The sequence below is a fragment of the Callithrix jacchus genome, chromosome 15, assembly GCF_049354715.1.
Source record: "Callithrix jacchus isolate 240 chromosome 15, calJac240_pri, whole genome shotgun sequence".
Taxonomy (NCBI): domain Eukaryota; kingdom Metazoa; phylum Chordata; class Mammalia; order Primates; family Cebidae; genus Callithrix; species Callithrix jacchus.
The window spans coordinates 12,542,588-12,562,230 of NC_133516.1; the positions used below are offsets into that span (position 1 = coordinate 12,542,588).

At 46.3% G+C, this 19,643-nt stretch overlaps 1 protein-coding gene and 1 long non-coding RNA gene across 5 annotated transcripts in view; one reads left to right on the top strand and one right to left on the bottom strand.

The window, feature by feature from the left end:
- The window catches only part of LOC118147844 (uncharacterized), a 148,755-nt gene that overhangs the window by 38,707 nt on the left and 90,405 nt on the right, over positions 1-19,643 (top strand). Inside the window, exon 5 of one of the 3 annotated variants that reach the window (XR_008476915.2) lies at positions 15,727-18,568. The exons of the other annotated variants lie outside the window; for them this stretch is intronic. This is a non-coding gene — a long non-coding RNA (uncharacterized LOC118147844). Of the gene's footprint in view, positions 1-15,726; positions 18,569-19,643 lie in introns of those variants that run through there. 3 annotated transcript variants of the gene reach the window in all.
- Positions 462-19,643, bottom strand: part of KLHL6 (kelch like family member 6) — a 66,057-nt gene continuing 46,875 nt past the window's right edge. For both annotated transcript variants that reach the window (XM_078350247.1, XM_035275071.3), the window contains exons 4-7: positions 15,194-15,431; positions 10,107-10,309; positions 7,875-8,088; positions 462-7,620 (exon numbers count right to left, since the gene is read on the bottom strand). In XM_078350247.1, the coding sequence (XP_078206373.1) occupies positions 7,319-7,620; positions 7,875-8,088; positions 10,107-10,309; positions 15,194-15,431 (957 nt within the window). In that variant the 3' untranslated portion in view covers positions 462-7,318. The remainder of the gene's footprint in view (positions 7,621-7,874; positions 8,089-10,106; positions 10,310-15,193; positions 15,432-19,643) is intronic.

Sequence of the window (19,643 nt, forward strand, 5' to 3'; positions counted from 1 at the left end):
ACATCTGTGATCCCAGCACTTTGGTCAAGGTGGGTGAGTAACAAGGTCAGGCGTTCCAGACCAGCCTGGAAAACATGGTGAAACCCTGTCTCTACTAAAAATACAAAAAAAAAAAAAAAATAGCTGGGTATGGTGATGCATGCCTGTAATCCCAGCTCCTCAGGAGGCGGAGACAGGAGAATCGCTTGAACCCAGGAGGCGGAGGTTGCAGTGGGCCGAGATTGCACCACTGCACTCCAGCCTGGCTGACAGAGCAAGACTCCATCTTGGAAAAAAAGAAAGAAAAGAAATAGACTATTCCACAAGGCTTTGCCAGCCTCCTTTCCCCTCACCGCTGCCCTGTGTGCCCAGCTCAATGCCTTCCACCTTGTACCTTTCGGATTTGGGTGACACATTAGTGGGTGATGAAATAAACTTGATGGATTGTGAACAGCATTTTAAGAAAAAAATAGAACAGGAAATACAGAAAATGTGTTTATTATTTTGATACATGTTCAAGAGAGTTTCAACGCACTGCTCTGGTCTGCATGGGTCAAAGAAGCTTTAGTACTATTTTTCTCTTTAGCTGTCTTCAACAGATTCTAGAGGGAGGGGTTGCGGCACTCCTGGCCTGCCACAGTGGGCCCATGGTGGGTTGTAGAGAATGGTCAGTACTCTTTTAAAATGCTGCCAACAGCAGTGTAGGTGGTGGGCACGCCTGTTCTTTCAACTGTATCTCACACCCTGCCCTCAGAGACTCCACAAAACTATAACATGGCCTCTGGCAACCTGAGGCCACAGCCCAGGGCTGACCCAGCCCCCTTTCCAGTTGCTGTCTGGAAAAGCTTAAGGCTGTCAAAAGAACTGAGTTTGTTTCTCCAGCATCTGACAATAGGCCCCTGACCACCCTTTTTTAGAGCATTTGCTAAAAAAGGAGGCCCACCGTTGTGAATCCTTCCTCTGTGGCTCTGAGCTACTGTGTATGTGTCGCCTACAGCTCAGGAGTGTCTTTCTCAAGGACCTGAAAGCCATTCCTCTCAAGGTCATTATCAGGAAGGACAGAGCCTCTGACTCGCAGGCTCCGTCGGGGAAGAGGGTCCTAGCTTCCAGAAGAGGATCCTAGCTTGGAGAACTGCCAGCTAGCAGACACAGCTGGCCTCATCACTCTGACACTGCCCAACGCTTTGTAATCTTTCACTTCCCTGACTCTACCTGAACCCTGCTGGCTCCACCTCCCGACTCGTCATTCTCCCTTTAAAAGGCCCAGTCATCACCTCCGCACAAATCAGAATGGGGCTCAGCTCTTTCCCCTACTGTCAGCAGTTACTGAACAAAATCTGTTTTCACTGCTTAAACTAATGTGTGGCTTGTTCATTTTTATTTTTAAAGCATGTACATACATGTACATGCACACGCACCTGCACATGCACACACACGGCACCCCCCCCCCCCACCCACACACACACATTTGTCTTCTCAGGACAAACGCTGCTTCTCAGGGTAGCTGATTCTTGCCTTCCTCTGAACCTAGAGTGTCTTCCCTTCCTGTGTTTATCCTCTGTGTCATCTCTCAGTCACAAGTAAAATTTTATTTAACTGTTCCAGCCTGTTTCCAGATGTCCCTTAGGAAATTAAATGAAGAGTTGTATCCAGGAATCTTTCCTTACAGGGACAAGCATGAGGGCTATGATGTCCAACTTTCTGTACCCACTGGAAGCTTCTACTGCCAGATGTGGAGGAACCGGATTCATGTTTGAAGGGAGACTTCCAATTGTCTTACACATCAGAGGCCACCCCCTTTCCCTCTACCTGGTTTACCTTTCCTAAAGACTTTGTAACCAGGAAGTCGCATACTCTCTATCCAGGCAGATGAGTAGAGATGGTTTGACGTGGGTTTCAAGGCAGCATTTCATGCAGGAATAGGTAGCAAAGCAAGTATCTGAACACACGGAAAGAAAAGGAAGATCCCCAGGTGCCGGGATACAAACATGGAAGTGAAAAGCAGGGTGACGGGTAAGCAGGCAGGCCGAGGGCAGGGAGCTTGGGGATGGGGGCCAGGCCTGGGTTCGTCCCTAACACTGAGTCTTCAAGCATGGCCACCTGCAGGGTGGGAAAATGAGGCACGGGCCTCCGGAGGGCCAGGAGAGAACTGGGATCCTGTATGAAGGCTGCACATCCAGTGAAAAGGAGGCTGGTGTAGGAGGTGCCACACACCAGCAGGGAGCAGCAGGTGCACTGGGAGGTGCCAAGACAAGCTGGGCAGATGCCTGGTCCCAGCCAAACTGCCCAGACATGACATTATCACTTAGACCCAGTGGGGTAATTGGAAGGCTCAGCAGCAAAGTTAAGGTCAGAATTCCGCTGGACTCACAGCTGGTGCTCTGGCAGTCAGATCCGGAGCCCAAGATCACCCCAGAATACCCCCCAACCAGTGAGGGAGCTGGGCCTGTGCTTCCCAAGGTTTCCACCAAGAACTCTTAAGGCAGAACAGCTACCTCTGGGGAGGCCCAGAGGGAAAGGTCTGAAGCTATTCCTGGAACCCCAGATTTCTTTAAAACCTCAATTTTCCTTTTCGGATACATAGGACTCTTGCATTGCAACCAAAGCAAACTAAATTGATGACAAGGTTTCCAGTGGTCAGAGGGAAGTCTCATACCCCAAGTTACGTGTGTCCCAATTTGAGAAGCACAGACGAGGGAGGGCTTCAGAGACAACACAGGAGCCATGGTGGAGGTGAGCTGAGAGGCAGACCCAAGATCAAAAGCCTAGATGGGGTCTCCAGTAAGAAGAGGTGAGGCCGGACAAGAGGAGAGTCACACAGTTTGCATATAGGTTGGTGAAAGCTTGCTCAGCCAGGCAATGCATCGTTAGGGAGGGAAACGCTGTCTACTCTGTGACATTTTAGAAATCAAGCCTGGTGAATGTTAACCTATGAACTTACCTAAAACCCCTTGAACCGACTGAACTGATTTAAATTTCTGTTCTCTAAATTAATTTTTATTCAGACACGACTTATTTATATACACCAAAAACAGCAAAAAAAAAAAAAATCACCTTGTGATTGTATAGAGCACATTTTCAGCCATTCTGTGCATATTTTATTGAATAAATAAAAACTTTATTGGGTTGGTTTTTAAAACCTATAAACAATATAGTTTCTTCTTTGATCACCTAAAATACACAACTTTATGTAACTTTATGTAACCAAAATGCTTAAAGGATTTTGTTCACTGAGTGTTGACTATTTATGCCGCTACATATGAAAATCTGACCTGTCAAAACTGGTTTTGCAGTAGCCATATTTGGATATGTGTGGATTTCTATAAAGATTGTCTCTTAAAATTACGAGATGTAATATAACACCTAGATACCAAGGGAAAAAATGAGTTTGCAAACCCACGTTGGGACTTACACAAGAAATCCCTGTGGTGTTTACAAAGTTTAAAATTCTATTGAGTACATTTATTTTTCAAAATAAAACAGGCTAAGTAAATAACAACAGTACCTCAACAACTTCTATAAACAGCTAAGCTATACTTTACAGCTATAAGAACATGATATTTGTATTTCCCTGAGTGCATAGTTTGCTTTGAGTTCAAGGGCATGGTGTATGTGTGTGTTTCCTGAAGCCACTGAGATCAGAATAGATGAAAGCTAAGAACATGAACCTGTTGGTGTTGTGATGAGCTTAGCTCCCTGCTGTTTTAGATTAGCCTTGGCAACCAGGGTCCCTTCACCTCATCTACAGATTCTGCTCCACCACAACTCTGGGCCACCTTCTCTCTAGGACAGGAGACCCAGCTGAGCAGCTCAGAGGCCCCACAGCAAGTGGGCCCAAATGCTGAGCCTGCTCCAACTTGTGCCTCTGCTCTAAAAAGTGGATTCCTTCCTTATTTCCTTGCCTGGAATTCTCCCTTACCCTTCTTGGGACTAGAGTCAAGTTCACAAACTCCAGGGCCCCTCATATCATCCTTGGAACCTGACCTCCTCCTACCCCATCTGTGTCTTCCCAGCCTGGGGCGCTCGATCCACTCCTAGGATCTGCCTTATCCAGCCTGCTGTGCTGGAACACCCTGCCACGTCCTGCCCGAGTCTGAGGGCTCTCTGTCTCTGGGTTAATTCCCAGCTTGGCTTTCCCCCAACTGACGGTGTGGGTGATAACAGTTACCTTCCTGCAAATGTGTTTGTCTTTATTTCTTGGAATGGATTTCAGATTTTAGAAGCTCTCATCCCTGGCAAGTGCCTAGAAACCAAAACCCTGATGACTATACTTAAGTTTCCCCCAAATGACTTGAACTTACTTTCTCTAAGAGCTACAGACTGGCTTTGAGTTCAAGGGCAGCTTCAAGTACAGAACCCTGTAAATAGGTGTGTCTGTTCCCTACCCCATGCCATCATTAGGAATCCCTATTGCTTGGTGCCAGCTACATGAAATTTTCCGCAATTCACCTGCATATCTGGTGCCATAAGAAATCATAAAAACTGCTTCCATGATTCATGTAGGTATTCTGAAGTAGTCCAAAAACTTGGGTCCTACATTTACAATCAGGTTTAGAGCACAGAAATTCCAAATCCTCACTTTCCCAGTATAGGAGTGACCTGAACTGACCTAACTCAGTATAGGGTTGACCTGTTGATGGGCTCGAAGTTTGCCAATCGGTCTTATCGAAGGCCTGCCAGCCGCTCCCTGACAAGGAGCGCGCTCTTTTTGAGGGGAGGCTCGCTGTGTGTGCCAATACCGCCATCTCCAGAAGTTCCTCCCTGCAGTAGTGTTTGGAGCAACACTGATTTTTTTCCTGTAGTTCACAAATGGTTCTGGTGGCGACCTTGGAAAGACAAACATGTAAGCAGTGGCCACTGGTTGACTTTCCTGCACTGCTTACCACCTTGACCCTTTGAGGCAATCGAGACTTGGATCCAGCCTCATAACTTCATATGACCTAATTTTAGCTAACTTGAAGAAAAGAAAAACAAGAATATAACTAGTGGCCTATTTTTCCGTATTAGTGACTAGCATGGAGATTTGATATTCACTGGTGTCCTCAAGGCTTGAAAAACATGAAGAACTCCATGAATGTTTGCTGAACTGACCTAGATGACATTGCTTGCATTGGCAGCTGTGATGGTTATTACAGTGCTCATGAGTAAGTGATAGTTTGTCCTAAATTTCCACAAGTATGCTTATATTGCTCTGTCTTACTTTTCACAGCAGAGAGCTGAACTGTCATGCCTTTAAGGCAAGAGCCTTTCACACACCAATACACATTTATATTTATCTTCAACAATCTGGCATAAACAGAAATCTCACCTCTAAGTTTCCAGGGGTTTAAAATCTGTTTCAGATACTAGCTTCTAACCGTGACTTTTTAATGAAAATTAAATTCACTGTCAACTCCAATACTCTAACTTCCCAAACTGCTGAGAGGATCAGGCCGCTCTGGCTATGAAATAAACTCTATAAAGAGAACTGAAATCATAGGTGAAAATAAAGTCCACTGGGTAATGCAGGCACTATGTCGCTATCATTGTTGCTTTTTAAATACAGCATATGAAACAGGATCTCTTAACTTGTTTCTCCAGCTTGGGGATTAGAAGGAATTTCCAGTGAGCTCATTTCAGAGCTCTAACTCTTACAGTGAAGGACAGATTCTGTTCTTTTAAGTCACAGCTGAGCTACACTAATTAAAAAACCAAGTAGAAGTGCTTTTTAAAAAGTCCTGAAAACTAAGGTTTCAGGAGGATGGGGTATCAGGACACGGGTCTCAATCACTGTCTAAAAACCAGCAAGTTCATCCGTCATTCCTGCGGAGGCCAGCTGTGTTCAGGTGTGTACTTTTTACATAACACAGTAGTTTGAGTCTCTAAAACATGTTTGCTACATTACAGTATGACTGGTGGACGCTAAGAGGCCAGGGCACCAGACCATGCTAAAGGGACAATTCTGTCTGGCAATGACAGTTCTGGTCCAAAATGGGCCATCTTATGATTATTAAAAGAAAAAAAAGGCCAGCCGCAGTGGGTCACGCCTGTAATCCCAGCACTTTGGGAGGCTGAGGTGGGTGGATCACGAGGTCAGGAGTTCAAGACCAGCCTGGCCAAGATGGTGAAACACTGTCTCTACTAAAACTACAAAAATTAGCTGGGCATGGTAGCAGGTGTCTGTAATCCCAGCTACTCGGGAGGCTGAGGCAGAAGAATCACTTGAACCCGGGAGGTGGAGGTTGTAGTGAGCCAAGATCATGCTACTTCACTCCAGCCTGGGTGACAGAGTGAAAGGCTTTCAATGGGAGGAGGATGGAACACAAGTATTTCATCTCTTTCAAAGCAAACAGGCCTTCCCAAGCCCATCCCCCCAGACCTTTCAAGTGGAAGAACCTATGAGATGTTCTTCACAAGGAGCCCAAATGACTCCTTGGTTTAAATTTTGGTAAAGGAGGGGGATGAGGGGGGATGCAGAATAAGAAAAGGAAAGAAAACAGGAAACGCCTTTATTTCCCTGCCTTGCTGAGTGAATCTTTAGCAGACTCGCTGAAGCAAGAAATGAGCCAGATTTTTTGTTTTTGTTTTTGAGACAAGAGTTTCACTTTTGTCACCCAGGCTGCAGTGCAGTGGGCCAATCTTGGCTTACTGCAACCTCCACCTCCCAAGTTCAAGTGATCCTCCTGCCTCAGCCTCCCAAGTAGCTGGGAATACAGGTGCCTGCCACTGCACCTGGCTAATTTTTCTATCTTTAGTAGAGATGGGGGCGGGATCATCATGTTGACCAGGCTGGTCAGGTGATTCCCCCCAAGTTAGCCTCTGAAAGTGCTGGGATTACAGGCGTGAGTCACCGCGCCCAGGATGAACCAGGTTTGGTTTTTGGTATTTGGTTTTTCCTGCTCTGAGATAGGCAGCATGGTGGAAAGGGCATTGACTCCGAAGCTGAAAGACCTGGGTTTTAGACTCCTGGGGTAGGTACTTGTACTTGCTGAGTGACCAGAGGACACTACTTAGCCTCTGTGAACTCGGATCCCTCACTGAGGGAACCAGAAGTGATAAAAGCCAGCCACCAGGCTGAATGAACTGATACAAGGAAGCGCCTCGCACAGAGCTGGCACAGGGTAGGTGGGTCCTGAGATGTAATTACTCTTCCTCGCCTCCCCTTCTGAGGTAGGTCATGCAAACATTTCTGGCTGGTCTCAAGTATCCCCAGACTGCAACTTCCAAGATTCCCCCAAAGTGAGCCCCTGACGTACAGCCTCCAACTAGAGGCTGCTGCCTGAAGTGGGGCTGGAGGAGGGTAAGAGGTGAAGCGGGCACACTGAGGGTCTGAGCAGCTCCCCAGCTCCCCATTCTGCGCTCAGACAGACACCGCTCCAGGCACAATCCTGCGGATGTGGGTGTACGACTTCCTGATGGTGACGCTGCCATGGTGCGACACACCCCGGGGCAGGACGCACTCCTCTGTCAGTCTCTGGGTCTCGGGGTCCCAGCATAGCACGGTGGCGATGACCTCGTTCTTCTCGTCCCTCCCACCAGTGATGTAGAGCCGGTTGTTACAGGGCGCGATGCCGCAGCTGGCCCGCTCGTGGCTGAGCTGGGTCACCAGGCACCAGCTGTCTTCCAGGGGGCTGTAGGCATACAGCGCTCTCATGGCTCCACCTGAGGACAGGGAGGGAAGAGGTGGACATCCCTCCAGTTTCTGCCTTCTTCGCTCTTAACCACTAAAACTCAGCTCTGGTTAGGCCATGTCTACCCTCTTCCCAATAGAAACAGTAGATTAATGGCTCCTCTGAAAACCAGAGTGGGTCCCAGGGGCAGTGAGTGGCCAGCGCTGGAGACACACCCTTTCTGTGCTGCAGCCAGGCACGAATCCAGCTCTAAGCTATTCAGATAAAGAAGAAGCCCTTACTCACCAACAACATAGATGCGGTCCCGGAAACTCACTGCATTGATGCATTTCGCCTCCACTGGCATGGCCGCCTTCAGATTCCACTTGTTGGTTGAAGGGTCATAACACTGAGTCTTGTCTGTGGCCAGTTTCCCATTGGGCCCTCCCCCAATCACGTAGAGCTTCTTCTTATGGCTGGTGGCTGCAAAGGAGCTGACGTGGACAAGGAGGGGCGCGGCCTGTGGAGGCACAAGGCACAAGAAGCAGCTGTCAGTCATGATGCCCAGGTTGCTGCAGTAGCTCCCAGGGTGCAGGACGGAGCTCCAGGACACAGAACTGGGCAGCTTTTGCCTAAAGTCACAAGGCGCCTGTGCTTCACTCCTCTTAAGACTCAGCGAGAATGAAAGCATGTATTTCCCACCCTCCCTGCAGGCTCCACACAATCTAGAGCAAGCTGTGTGCTGGCATGTGCCAGCCTCTCCCAGAGTCCAGCTCTCAGGGAAGGAAGAGGATAGGCAAGAATAAGTTTATACAGATGAAGTCAGCCAATGTTGGAGGAAAATTATTATTATTATTATTATTATTATTTTGGAGACAGAGTTTAGCTCTTGTTGCCCAGGCTGGAGTGCAATGGGGCAATCTCAGCTCACTGTAACCTTCACCTCCTGGGTTCAAGCGATTCTCCTGCCTCAGCCTACCAGGTAGCTGGGACTACAGGCATGAGCCACCACGCCTGGCTAATTTCGTATTTTTAGTAGAGACGAGGTTTCTCCATGTTGATCAGGCTGGAGTCTAACTCCCGATCTCAGGTGATCCGGCTGCCTTGGCTTCCCAAAGTGTCAGGATTACAGGTGTGAGCCACCACGCCCAGCCCAGGAAAATGATTTTTTTATACATGCATGTTCATATTAATTCATGTGCTTGTCCACTCAAAAAATATTTATGGAGTGCCTACTGTGTACCAGCATTGATTTTCCTTGATGCTTATGTCTAGGAAGAAAAGCTGGTATATGGGTTTAAGGTGGCCACAGGTAAGCGGGCTCTTCCACTATAGGGCAACACTGAAGCTTTTGAGATTAAGTCAGACATGTGCTTCTACCCTGGGAACCCCTGGACACTAAAGGAGCGTCTTGCCCAGTTACATGACACTTTGCATCATGGAGCAGCTCTGGGATAGGACTTGTTTTGAGGAGATCTTGGGCAGGTCCCCTGTAAGTGCTAAGAGCTATCCATATAGCACTTTTCAGGCTGACAGTCTTGGCTAGATGATGTGGTGACTTGGCTGCCTCTGCTTGTGCCTGCAATGATGGGGTTGTACTCTCCATTAAGCTGGGACATGCTCGGACATCTGATTTGATAAGGAGAAAGAAAATTGGAAACTGGGAATAACCTGGAAATGAGATCAGGTAGCTTTTCTTTTCCTGGTGTGATATATACCTGAGGTTGTGCTGCTAAAGTCTGACATGCAGGCCTGCAAGTGGCTCTTCATGGATGAGAAAATAATGAGGGGATGATTTCTAACATGACAGAATAACTCTGGGTTCACAAATAGTGTAGTAAAGTGATCTGCACGTGTCCAGTGTAGAGAAGAATAGGAGAGAAGGCATCTGAGGAGAAAGGACCCTAGGCCAGGACATGGAGACCAAGAGAGCTGCCATGCACAACAGTGTAAGCCTCTGCCCACATCTGGGGCTCTGGCCGGATTAGGACAGGTGCCCACACAGACCTTCACCACCTGGAAGACATTGTTTCTGTGACTTAATCAGCAAAAAGTATGGGGGAGGGAAGCTCAGAGCCACCAGAAATGTTCTCCTCGGAAGTAATGTGATCAGAAAGCTGGCTACCACTGTGGGTACATTCCCAAGCTTTTTTAGAAAAAAAAAAAAAAAAAAAAAAAAAACATTGAAGTAATAATACAGACAGTTAGTCGTACAAATCATCTCCTGGCTGGGCACAACGATACCTCATGCCTGTAATCCAAGCACTTTGGGAGGCCAAGGCAGGCAGATCACGAGGTCAAGAGATCAAGACCAGTCTGGCCAACATGGTGAAACCCCATCTCTACTGAAAATATAAAAATGAGCTGGGTGCGGTCGTGGGCGCCTGTGGTCCCAGCTACTCGGGAGGCTGAGACAGGAGAATCACTTGAGGTTGCAGTGAGCCAAGATCGTGCCACTGCACTCCAGCCTGGGCAACAGAGTGAGACTCCCTCTCAAAAAAAAAAAAAAGAAAAGAGAAAAGAAAGTATTTCCTCTACCTCTGACCAGCAGTTGTGAAAGGGGTCATAGGTCTCCACATTGTTGATTCTCTGTAAGCCGTCGAAGCCTCCGATCACATAGACCTTACCACCCAGCACCACCATCTTATGCCTCCAGCGGCCTATGTTTAAATACTCAATCTGAATCCATTTGTTGATCGAAGAGTTATATTTCCAAACATCATGCTGTGTTTCTTTGCCACCTGCAAGAGATAAAAAGCATTTAAGAAACCACCAGATGTGTCAGAAATACAGCATCTCCCATAATATCCCGCATGTCCAAAAATGCCAGGTTCCTAGGCCAGCCTCACCTTGAGGGGAGATCAAAGCAGCCCTGAAGGCGTGTGCGGTCTAGTGGGGAGACAAGGCAGATGCAGGGGGACAGTGGGAGAGAGAAATGCATTGTGAACACACGGTGCCGCGTGCCACCTCAGTGCAGGCAAAGTTCAGAGAAGGGGTAGCTAAGTGAGCGGTGTCCCAGGAAGGCTTCAGAGGGCAGGCCCCAAGTCAGCCTAGGTGGGTAGGGGCCCGAGGGAGCCTGGGCTCAGCGTTCGTGCTCACAAGGAGCAGGAAGTAAGGCTGGGCAGGGACAGTGTGCTTTGTCCAGAAGGCAAATTACATGGCAGCTTAAGTTCTATGTTGACTTATTTATTTAAAAAAAAAAAGCAAAGATACGGACCTGCAAAAATCACCAAGAAATCGTACAACATTCTCTTGGTTTGTCTTTCTGATCTATATAGAAAGATCAGTGGGACTTACCCTATTTCTAAATTAATATTTGTTAGAAAAGTACGAGATGCTCACAACAGATCATTTGAGAGTGGCCTGGTAAATATTTTCTTGAAGACAGCTCTCTTAAAAAACAGAAAATATGTAATTCAGCAGCTGGGGAAAGAGACAAAAGGGAAAACTGACTTTCTGTGATTTTAATCAACGATTTCACAGCTCTATTTTTCCATTTTCCCATAGAGTACCAGCAACTACTGGAAGCACAGGTTTACTTTGCAGACATACATGTGTGCAATAGTGCAGAAATGAACACTGCTGACCAGGCCCTGTGTCAGGGTGTTTCTCTAGTATGGAGCCCGGAAGCGGGTTTTCAAGTCAAAGGCATGTGCACCTGAACTTTTATAGGTGTAGCCAAAGCATCCTCCACAACTGTGCTGGTCGACTTTTCCTCATGCCCACTTTTTGTAGGTGGAGGTGGTTTTGTTTTCTGTCTTTAAAAAAATTTTTTTAACAGTCTGACGGAGAAAAACTATGTCAGTTTGGTTTTTTTTGTCACTACAAGGGAGGCTGAGCTTCCTCTTCCAAGAATCTTTTGTTCACATAGTTTGGCCATTTTTCTTTGCATGGGGTACATTTCAGAGGTCTCCATTTATTCAAAACACTGTGATACTGATCCCATTTAGGTAGCATCAAAAAGTATCAAATAACTATAAAATTTCAAAGAAATGTATGCAACCTTTATAAGAGAAAAACAAAAAAACCTATGATTTTATTTTAGGACAAAAAAAAAACCTGAGAAAGCATATTGTGTGCATAAATAAGAAGACACATTATTGTGAAGATGTCAGCCCTCCCTAGGTTAATCTATATACACAATGCCTTCAGGACTTTTGGGGGGAACTTGATGAGATAATTTTAAATTTCACTGGAAATATTAAGTTTCGAAAAATTTCTAAGAAACTTTTGAAAAAGAAAATCAAAGAAGAAGGCTTTCCTTGTTAAATATTAAAATATACTAAAACCCTATTATAATACAAACATTGTGGTACTAGACAAACTGACAAGAGCACAGAACAGACTAAAATACATACAGATCATTAAATAAATGTTATTAGAACAATTGGTTATTCATTTGGATGAAAATTAAGTTAGATACTTATTTTACATTACATTTAAAGTAAAATTCAAATGTTACTGCTATAGAATTAACTGGAGAATGTATAGGAGATTATGTTAATGACCTTGGGGTTAGGAGGGGTTTCTAAGCATAACAGGAAACGTAGAATTGTATAGGAAAGAAAACTATATAAATACTAAGTTAAAAAACCACCACAGTCTAGGAGAAAATATTCACAACACAAATAGCAAAGGATAAATAGTAACAGCTCCAAAAAGTTAGTAAGAAAAAGACAAAAATCTGATAAAACTGTTGAAGGGTATGAACAGATAATTTTAAAAATAAATACAATTAACTGATAAATATATAAAACATGCTCAACCTCACTGATGACCTAGGAATGTAAATTTAAACATTCTAGTCTATTAAAAATTTAAATGAGTAATAATAAAAATCGTTACCAAGGATAAAGAAAATGGGCACCACCATTCATCACTGATTGGACTGTAAATTGGTCCGACTTTTCTGCAGGACAATTTTGCAACATATACGAAATTACCAGTTCACATATGACCACTTCCAGGAAACTTTCCAGTAGCAGCACAAGTATGAAAAAATATATGTGTCTAAGAATGCCTACTGCAGTATGTTTTAAAGAGATTTTTAAAAGAAAGCTGAAACAATTATGGTTCATCCATTTGGTAGACTGCGATATAGCTGGTAAAAGGAGTGTCAGTAGTGATGATACCGGTCAGTGTGATGAAGCTCCCACCACGTGCCTGGCAGGACGCTGTGCTTGGCATGTGGTGACTACCTCACTCGATATGTATGTCCATTAAACCAGCGTGCCAGCAGGTCTAGATTATATTGTTAACTGAAGTGCAAGTTTCTGTTTACTTAACTGTGTATAACCAGCATGCTTTCAGGTTCTGCTTGTATCATTAAAAAGTGAACAACACATTTCTGACAAAAGAATAACATGTGGGTCGGGTGCAGTGGCTGACGCCTGTAATCTCAGCCCTTTGGGAGGCTGAGGCAGGCGGATTACCTGAGATCAGGAGTTCTGGACCAGCCTGGCTAACATGGTGAAACCTCATCTCTACTTAAAATACAAAAAAATTAGGCCAGGCACAGTGGTTCAATCTATAGTAATCCCAGCACTTTGGGAGAGTGAGGTGGGTGGATCACCTGAAGTCAGGACTTTGAGACCAACCTGGCCAACATGGTAAAACCCCCTCTCTACCAAAAATACAAAAATTAGTCAGGCATGGTGACACGTGCCTATAATCCCAGCTACTCAGGAGGCTGAGGCACGTGAACCTGGGAGGTGGAGGTTGCAGTGAGCCGAGATCACACCATTGCACTCCAGCCTGGACAACAGAGTAAGACTCCATCTCAAAAAAAAAATAATAATAACATGTGTAGTATATGTGTCAAAGACTGGCTCTGATGACCACACCTGTTGATCCCTCCTGGGCACACAGATAAACTACATTTCCCAGCCTCCTGTGCCCAGAGTGGGTAGGGGAGGGTAAGGGAGATCATGTTGCTAGTTTTTGCCAGTGGAATATGAGCGGAATAGATGGCACTACCAGGCTGAGGCTTTTATGCGCAGATGTAACTTCTCAACTCGCTCGGCTTCTTTCTCATCCCCAAATTGAGGCCATGTGTAGGAAGAGGCAGTGTCATGAGAAGGCAGGACCCTAGACCTTTGAGTGCCTGAGTGGAGCTGACTGTCCTCCCCGCGACCCCTGCCTGCTATTGTGTTCATTCACTGAGACTTAGAATTTGTTACAGCAGCTAGAAGTATTTATCCTATGAAAACAGAAAATAATCTTTGTACGAAATGAAAACCCATAGCATTGTGATGGCACAGAATTGCCAGGTTTTACTTTACCTCCTCTGTACTGTTTGGATCATCTACAACAATTAAAAAAATATTTCTACAAGATGAAAAGAAAGCTAGAGCCTAATGAATGGTATGAACGCGTTGGAAGAACAACCCGCCCTTGGTTTTGGAGGAAGCACGGTCTGGGATGTCCCTTTCCCCACAACAAGTTCAGATTCCAGAGAAGCCTCTAAGAGAGAGGAAGGGACGCTTGTCTCCTTCCTTAGGGTCCCAGGAAGAGCCAGGCGGCTTTTGATGTGATGGGGAGAGCATGGGAGTTAGAACTTGGGTTGAAGTCCCGCCTGACACCGACCAGTGTGCGACCTTAGGTATGTCCGAGAATCCCTCTGAGCCTCCATTTGTGCCTACCTTAAAAACACCTACCTTACAGAGTTGATGTGAGAGGCAAACAATTAAATGTTATTTAAGTTTAAACGTATCTACCACTCAGTAAAGACGGTTGAAACTGTGTCACTCAATAAATATTTACTGGACATGTACCCTGCAGTCAGGCACAGGGCTAGGTACAGAGGCTAGACTGTTGATGGTCACAAAACTTCGGGTCTAATGGGAAAGGCGGCATAAAGTCACCATCAGTACTTAAGCAAACATGTTCCTAATGAAAAAGCCTTGGGTCCTGCTGAAGTATACCCCGTTACAGCCTAATTAACATGGGAGGGGTCCGGTTTGGGGGCAGAGCAGATGTGTTTACTCATTACTGAATTCCCACTGTGTAGCTCAGGGACCTATGCCCATAGCAGACACTGAATAAACCCCTGATCACTTTCCCTCTTCCTTTTCTGTGAAGGACTAGACTTGTCTGCCTCCTCTCCAGGTTTTCTATTAATAGTACAACGCTAGCTGGACGAGGTGGCTTACACCTGTAATCCCAGCACTATGGGAGGCCGAGGTGGGTGGATCTCCTGTGGTCCGGAGTTCAAGATCAGCCTGGCCAACAAGGTGAAACCTGTCTCTACTAAAAATACAAAAATTAGCTGGGCATGGTGGCAGGTGCCTGTAATCCCAGCTACTTGGGAGGCTGAGGCAGCAGAATTGTTTGAATCAGGGAGTTGGAGGTCGCAGCTAGTCAGGATCACACCACTGCACTTCAGCCTGGGGGACAGAGCAAGACTCCATCTCAAAAAAAAAAAAGAAAAACAATAGTGCAATGCTGCTTACAGTTTAGTGTTTATTGAGTAGCAATGTGCCCTCAAGATAAGACCACCTGAGCTCCTTGGTCCATACCCTGTCTTACTCAGAGCCAGATCATCGCCAAGTCACAGTCATTCTTCTAGGATGGTTACCTGGCTGCCACTCAGCAACATACATTAGTGCTACTGGGGGCTGGCTTACCTGAGATGTAGACCTCATTTTTCAGTGTCACGCATGCGAACTCCACCCACTTCTTATTCTCACTCTCCAGCTCGTGCTCTGTTAGTGGGAGCTTGGCCACCTCCAGGCGGCTGCGCCTCAGGGGGTCCAGGCAGGTCACCTCAGCCACAAACCGTTCATCCTTCGTGCAGCCGCCAATGATCATGAACACCTCAGACTGGAACTCGTGCATCCTGGGCTTGGTGCGCTCCGAAATGATCTGGAAATCAATAAGGGTTCATAAAGGCAGGACAATACAATGTTGTCCTTCAGAGCTCAGGCCACGAAGCCAATAGGAGCAGGCTCCAATTTCCACACCTGCCACAGCATGACCACGTGACTTCACCTCCCTGAGCCTCGGTTTCATCATCTGTATCATGCGGTATTAGAGATAAGTACCTCGTAGGTGTGTTTCCAGGATGAAGTGGGATAATGTATGTAGTATGCTTCACTCAGGGCTTGGTACATAACAGGTGCTCAATAAATGTTACCTGTTTTTGTTGCTGTTTTAACAGGTCAGGGTCTATACCATCAGAGGCACTTCCTGCCTCTCCTCTCCTGTCTGGTATGAAACCTAAAATCCTGGAATTTCATTTTGGACTTTCCCCCTTGCCTTTAATTTCTTGATGAGATCTCAGACTTTGCTCCCTGTCAGCCTTCTGGAAGAAACATTCTGGACAGTGACACATAGAGCATTCAGAGACTCAGGAAACAAGAACTAGAAGGAATCGGGGTGTGGCCAGGGAGGTAGGAAGACTGGTTCCAACATACAGTGTATGGTCTCGCAGAGCTTCCAACAAGTGAAGACATCCATGCTGTGGGCATTTGGACCCCGCTGAAAGAGCACAGCCTTGCAAGTCAGAGGTACCAGGGTCCTATCACCGATGGCCATGTGGCTTTGGAGAAGCAACACAACCTTTGTAAACTGCTTGTTCATTTCTCTGCTCCCAGATGATTGTGAGCATTCATGAGGTGGAGGTGTGAGCAGAGCACCCAGCACATACTTGCTCCTCAACAGACAGTCAGGCCTGTAGGAGCAGTGGCAGGTACCATCTTGATATTGCTATAAAAGGAAGAGCTGCCCTTCCCTGGTTCCATTGGCCCCCTGGGCTCCATGGTGAAGGTTCCATAGGAGTGCTGATGGGATGCAGAGAGGCAGTCACCGTTTCTATTGATCACAGGTGGTGATAAATAGGTTACAGTAGCAAACACTGAGCCCTCAAGTAGTGAATGCAACCTGGAGCCATAAATGATCAGACCAGCCGACTCCCAGCCTCGACTTTGCTGTAACAGTCTTTGTTCGGTTGGTCAGCTTTCTGTACCTCGGAGCCTGGTACAGTGAATTCTGCATCCTCAGTTCTTGAGGCTGGACCATGGCCATAACATCTGTGGCGGCTATTCCTTACAGGTCAGCAGAGTGGGGATGGGTGTGGCTGGGGGACAAAGCCCAGACTATGGACTGGGCTAGGGTGTGGACAGCCAACGGTACTGGGGGAAGGGTGGAGCGGGGGTCAGGGAACCTGGAGGCACCATGAGAGCACCAAGCTGGCAGGACAAGGTCTGGGCAATGGCGCCAAAGCCAAGCGTGGCTGCTCTGCAACTTTCTCTCCAGCTATCAGCCCTGGTTCCTGTCCCTAAACCCCATGCCCCACAGCCGAGGCACAGCCTCCAGCACCAATCTGGTCCTCTTTTAGAGGGGATTTAGGTGTTGCAGGCAATGCTTTGAAAACAGCACGGGCCTCCCACAATGGATTCCCTTGTGACCCTTTCTTCCGTTCTGGGTACCAGGCCTCGGCCTTCACTCCGAAGCTTCCCCCATCTTATTTGCAATGCCTGCTTTCCTGCCCCAGTAACCTGTTGGGTGATTGAGAGGCCGCTTAGGAGAACTGGACTAGCCATGGTCTTACCTCTGACCCCCAAGGCTGGCACCTTGTTCCTTGGTCCTGACCAATGAAAGGCTCTCCTCCTGCTGACTGAAATCCCTGGGTTCCTGCCTGCTGCCTGGATCTCCCCATAATATTCTATTCTCAATTCCCCATGCTACCACCCCAATCCACTTAGCCTTTAAGGCATGGTGAGTAATTTACCATGTAACATGTCCCTTTCTCCAGGAAGCCATTCCTAATAACCCTGAGTTATTTGCACACATTCCCATAACCCTGAGTTTCCCCACAACGGCACTGTTCATGCTTCATTGTAATTTATTGTAAGACCCTGATGGCAGGAACGGTCCTTTTTCTCCAATGGATCCTCAGCACCAAGAATAGTACCTGGAGCTTGTGGACATCTATAAACACTGATTAAATGAGTGAATGAGCTGGGTGCAGTGGCTCATGCCTGTAATCCCAGCACTTTGGGAGGTCGAGGCAGGTGGATCACTGAGGTCAGGAGTTCAAGACCAGCCTGGCCACCATGGTGAAAGCCTGACTCTACTAAAAACTTTTAAAAATTAGCTGGGTGTTATGGGCACCTGTAATCCCACCTACTCAGGAGGCTGAGGCAGAAGGATCTTTTGAACCCAGGAGGCAGAGGCTATCGTGAGCTGAGGTTGCACCCATTGCACTCCAGCCTGGGCAATAAGAGCGAAACTTCCTCTCAAAAAACAAAATAAAACAAAAAGTGAATGGAGGAGTGAATGAATGGGCAAGCGAGGTAACTCAGTCTAAACCATTGTGGTAGTGAGCACCCACAATGGCCCGCAGTGACCCTTCTTCCTGGTATTCACATCTTGTGCCCCAGTGACCCTGCTTCCTGGTATTCACATTTTGTGTAGTTCCCTCCACACTGTTCTAGAATCGGTCTCTATGATCAACAGATCACAGCAGAAGTGGTGATATATCACTTCTGAAGTGAGGCTATAACAGGCACGTCCAGCTTGCATCCAGATTACTCTTGCCGTCTTTCTTAGATCATTTGTTCTGGGGGAGGCCAGCTGTTAAGATGCCCATGTGGCAAGAAACTGAGGCTCCCAACCAGCAGCCAGCAAAGATCTGATGCCTGCCAACAGTCCAGTGAGTGAGCTTGAATCCCACTGGAACTTTGAGATTACTGCAGCCCCAGCCAACAGTTTTACTGCAACTTCCTAAAGGACCCTGAACCAGAAGCACCGGGCTAAACCACTCCTAGATTCCTGACACTCAGAGCCTGTTAGATAGTATTTGTTATTTTAAACTTTTCAGTTTGGGGGTAATTTGTTATGCAGCAATTGATAAATAACAATCATCTAGCTGATGGGCTTGGATGGGGTAATGAGACCTGCCTTAGAACTCTGCGCCACAGAACTGCCAAGTGGTGGCACCATCACCACATTGTAAGTTCAGCTACATTTGGCAAAATATTAAAAACAAATAAATAAAATTAAAATTAAATAATTAAAATTAAAAACCAATAACAAATGTCAGTCTGAAGTCTGAGACGTGCCAGGTTGTTGCAGACAGAGAAGTGTCTGCCAGTGAATTGCATGCAACAATCAAGCATAACCAGTTTACTTTCAGATTGTTGAAAACAGAGCAGGTACTTGCACCCTAGTGCCTGCTCACTCTCTGCAGATCCTGTACAGGGGACAGAGTGATCATATTGTTTCAGCAAAGATGTCATTGGGCTGGAGCCTCTGCCCCCTTTTCCATATCACACACATCAGAGTCACCTTTGCCATAGACCAAGTTCATGTCTGAAAACGTAGGAGGCAATTAAGTGAAGAGGCAACTTTCCTCTGTCCCCAAAGACCTCTTCAATGAAGGTTTCAGCTACCACTCCCAAATCAAATGGAGATTGACATTTGCTTTTGGTGTTCTGAAATTTCCCATTGTTACCACCCGTGTAGAGGACAGGCAAGGTTAAAAAAGAAAGATGATGATAAGACAAGAGGGTTAAAGTTTGGTAACTAAAGGGTAGGGGGAGAAGTGTGTTCAGGCTTACTCTGCTGCCATCAGGAGTCAACCCAAGGCCATGCCCGCAGTGAGCAGACTGGATTCCCAGGGAATCAACTGGCAATGAGACCCCAACTGGGAGGCCTTGGTCATTGGTTGGTTGGTTCAGTTGCCCAAATTATAAAATGAGGATGAGACATCACCTCGAGAAGGATTTGGGAAAATAAGGCTGCAAAATCCTGGGACACACTGAAAAGACTGATTTTAGCCCCAGAGAAGAAAAATGATTGTGAGAGATGAAGCAACGATAAAGGATCCAATGGCAATGACAATAGCTTCCACTTGTGGGACACTTAGCATGCACCAGACACTGTACTGAGCATTCCATTCATTACTTAATTCTCAAAACAGTTCTGTCAGTTGGTAGGTATTATTATCCCATGTTACAGATCAGAACTGGGCCTTAGAGTAGCTAAGTAATTGCCTGAGGTTACACTGTAAATAAATGGTGCTATCAAAGTTCATGCTAGAAGAAACAGAGATCCTAAATAGTCCTATATCTG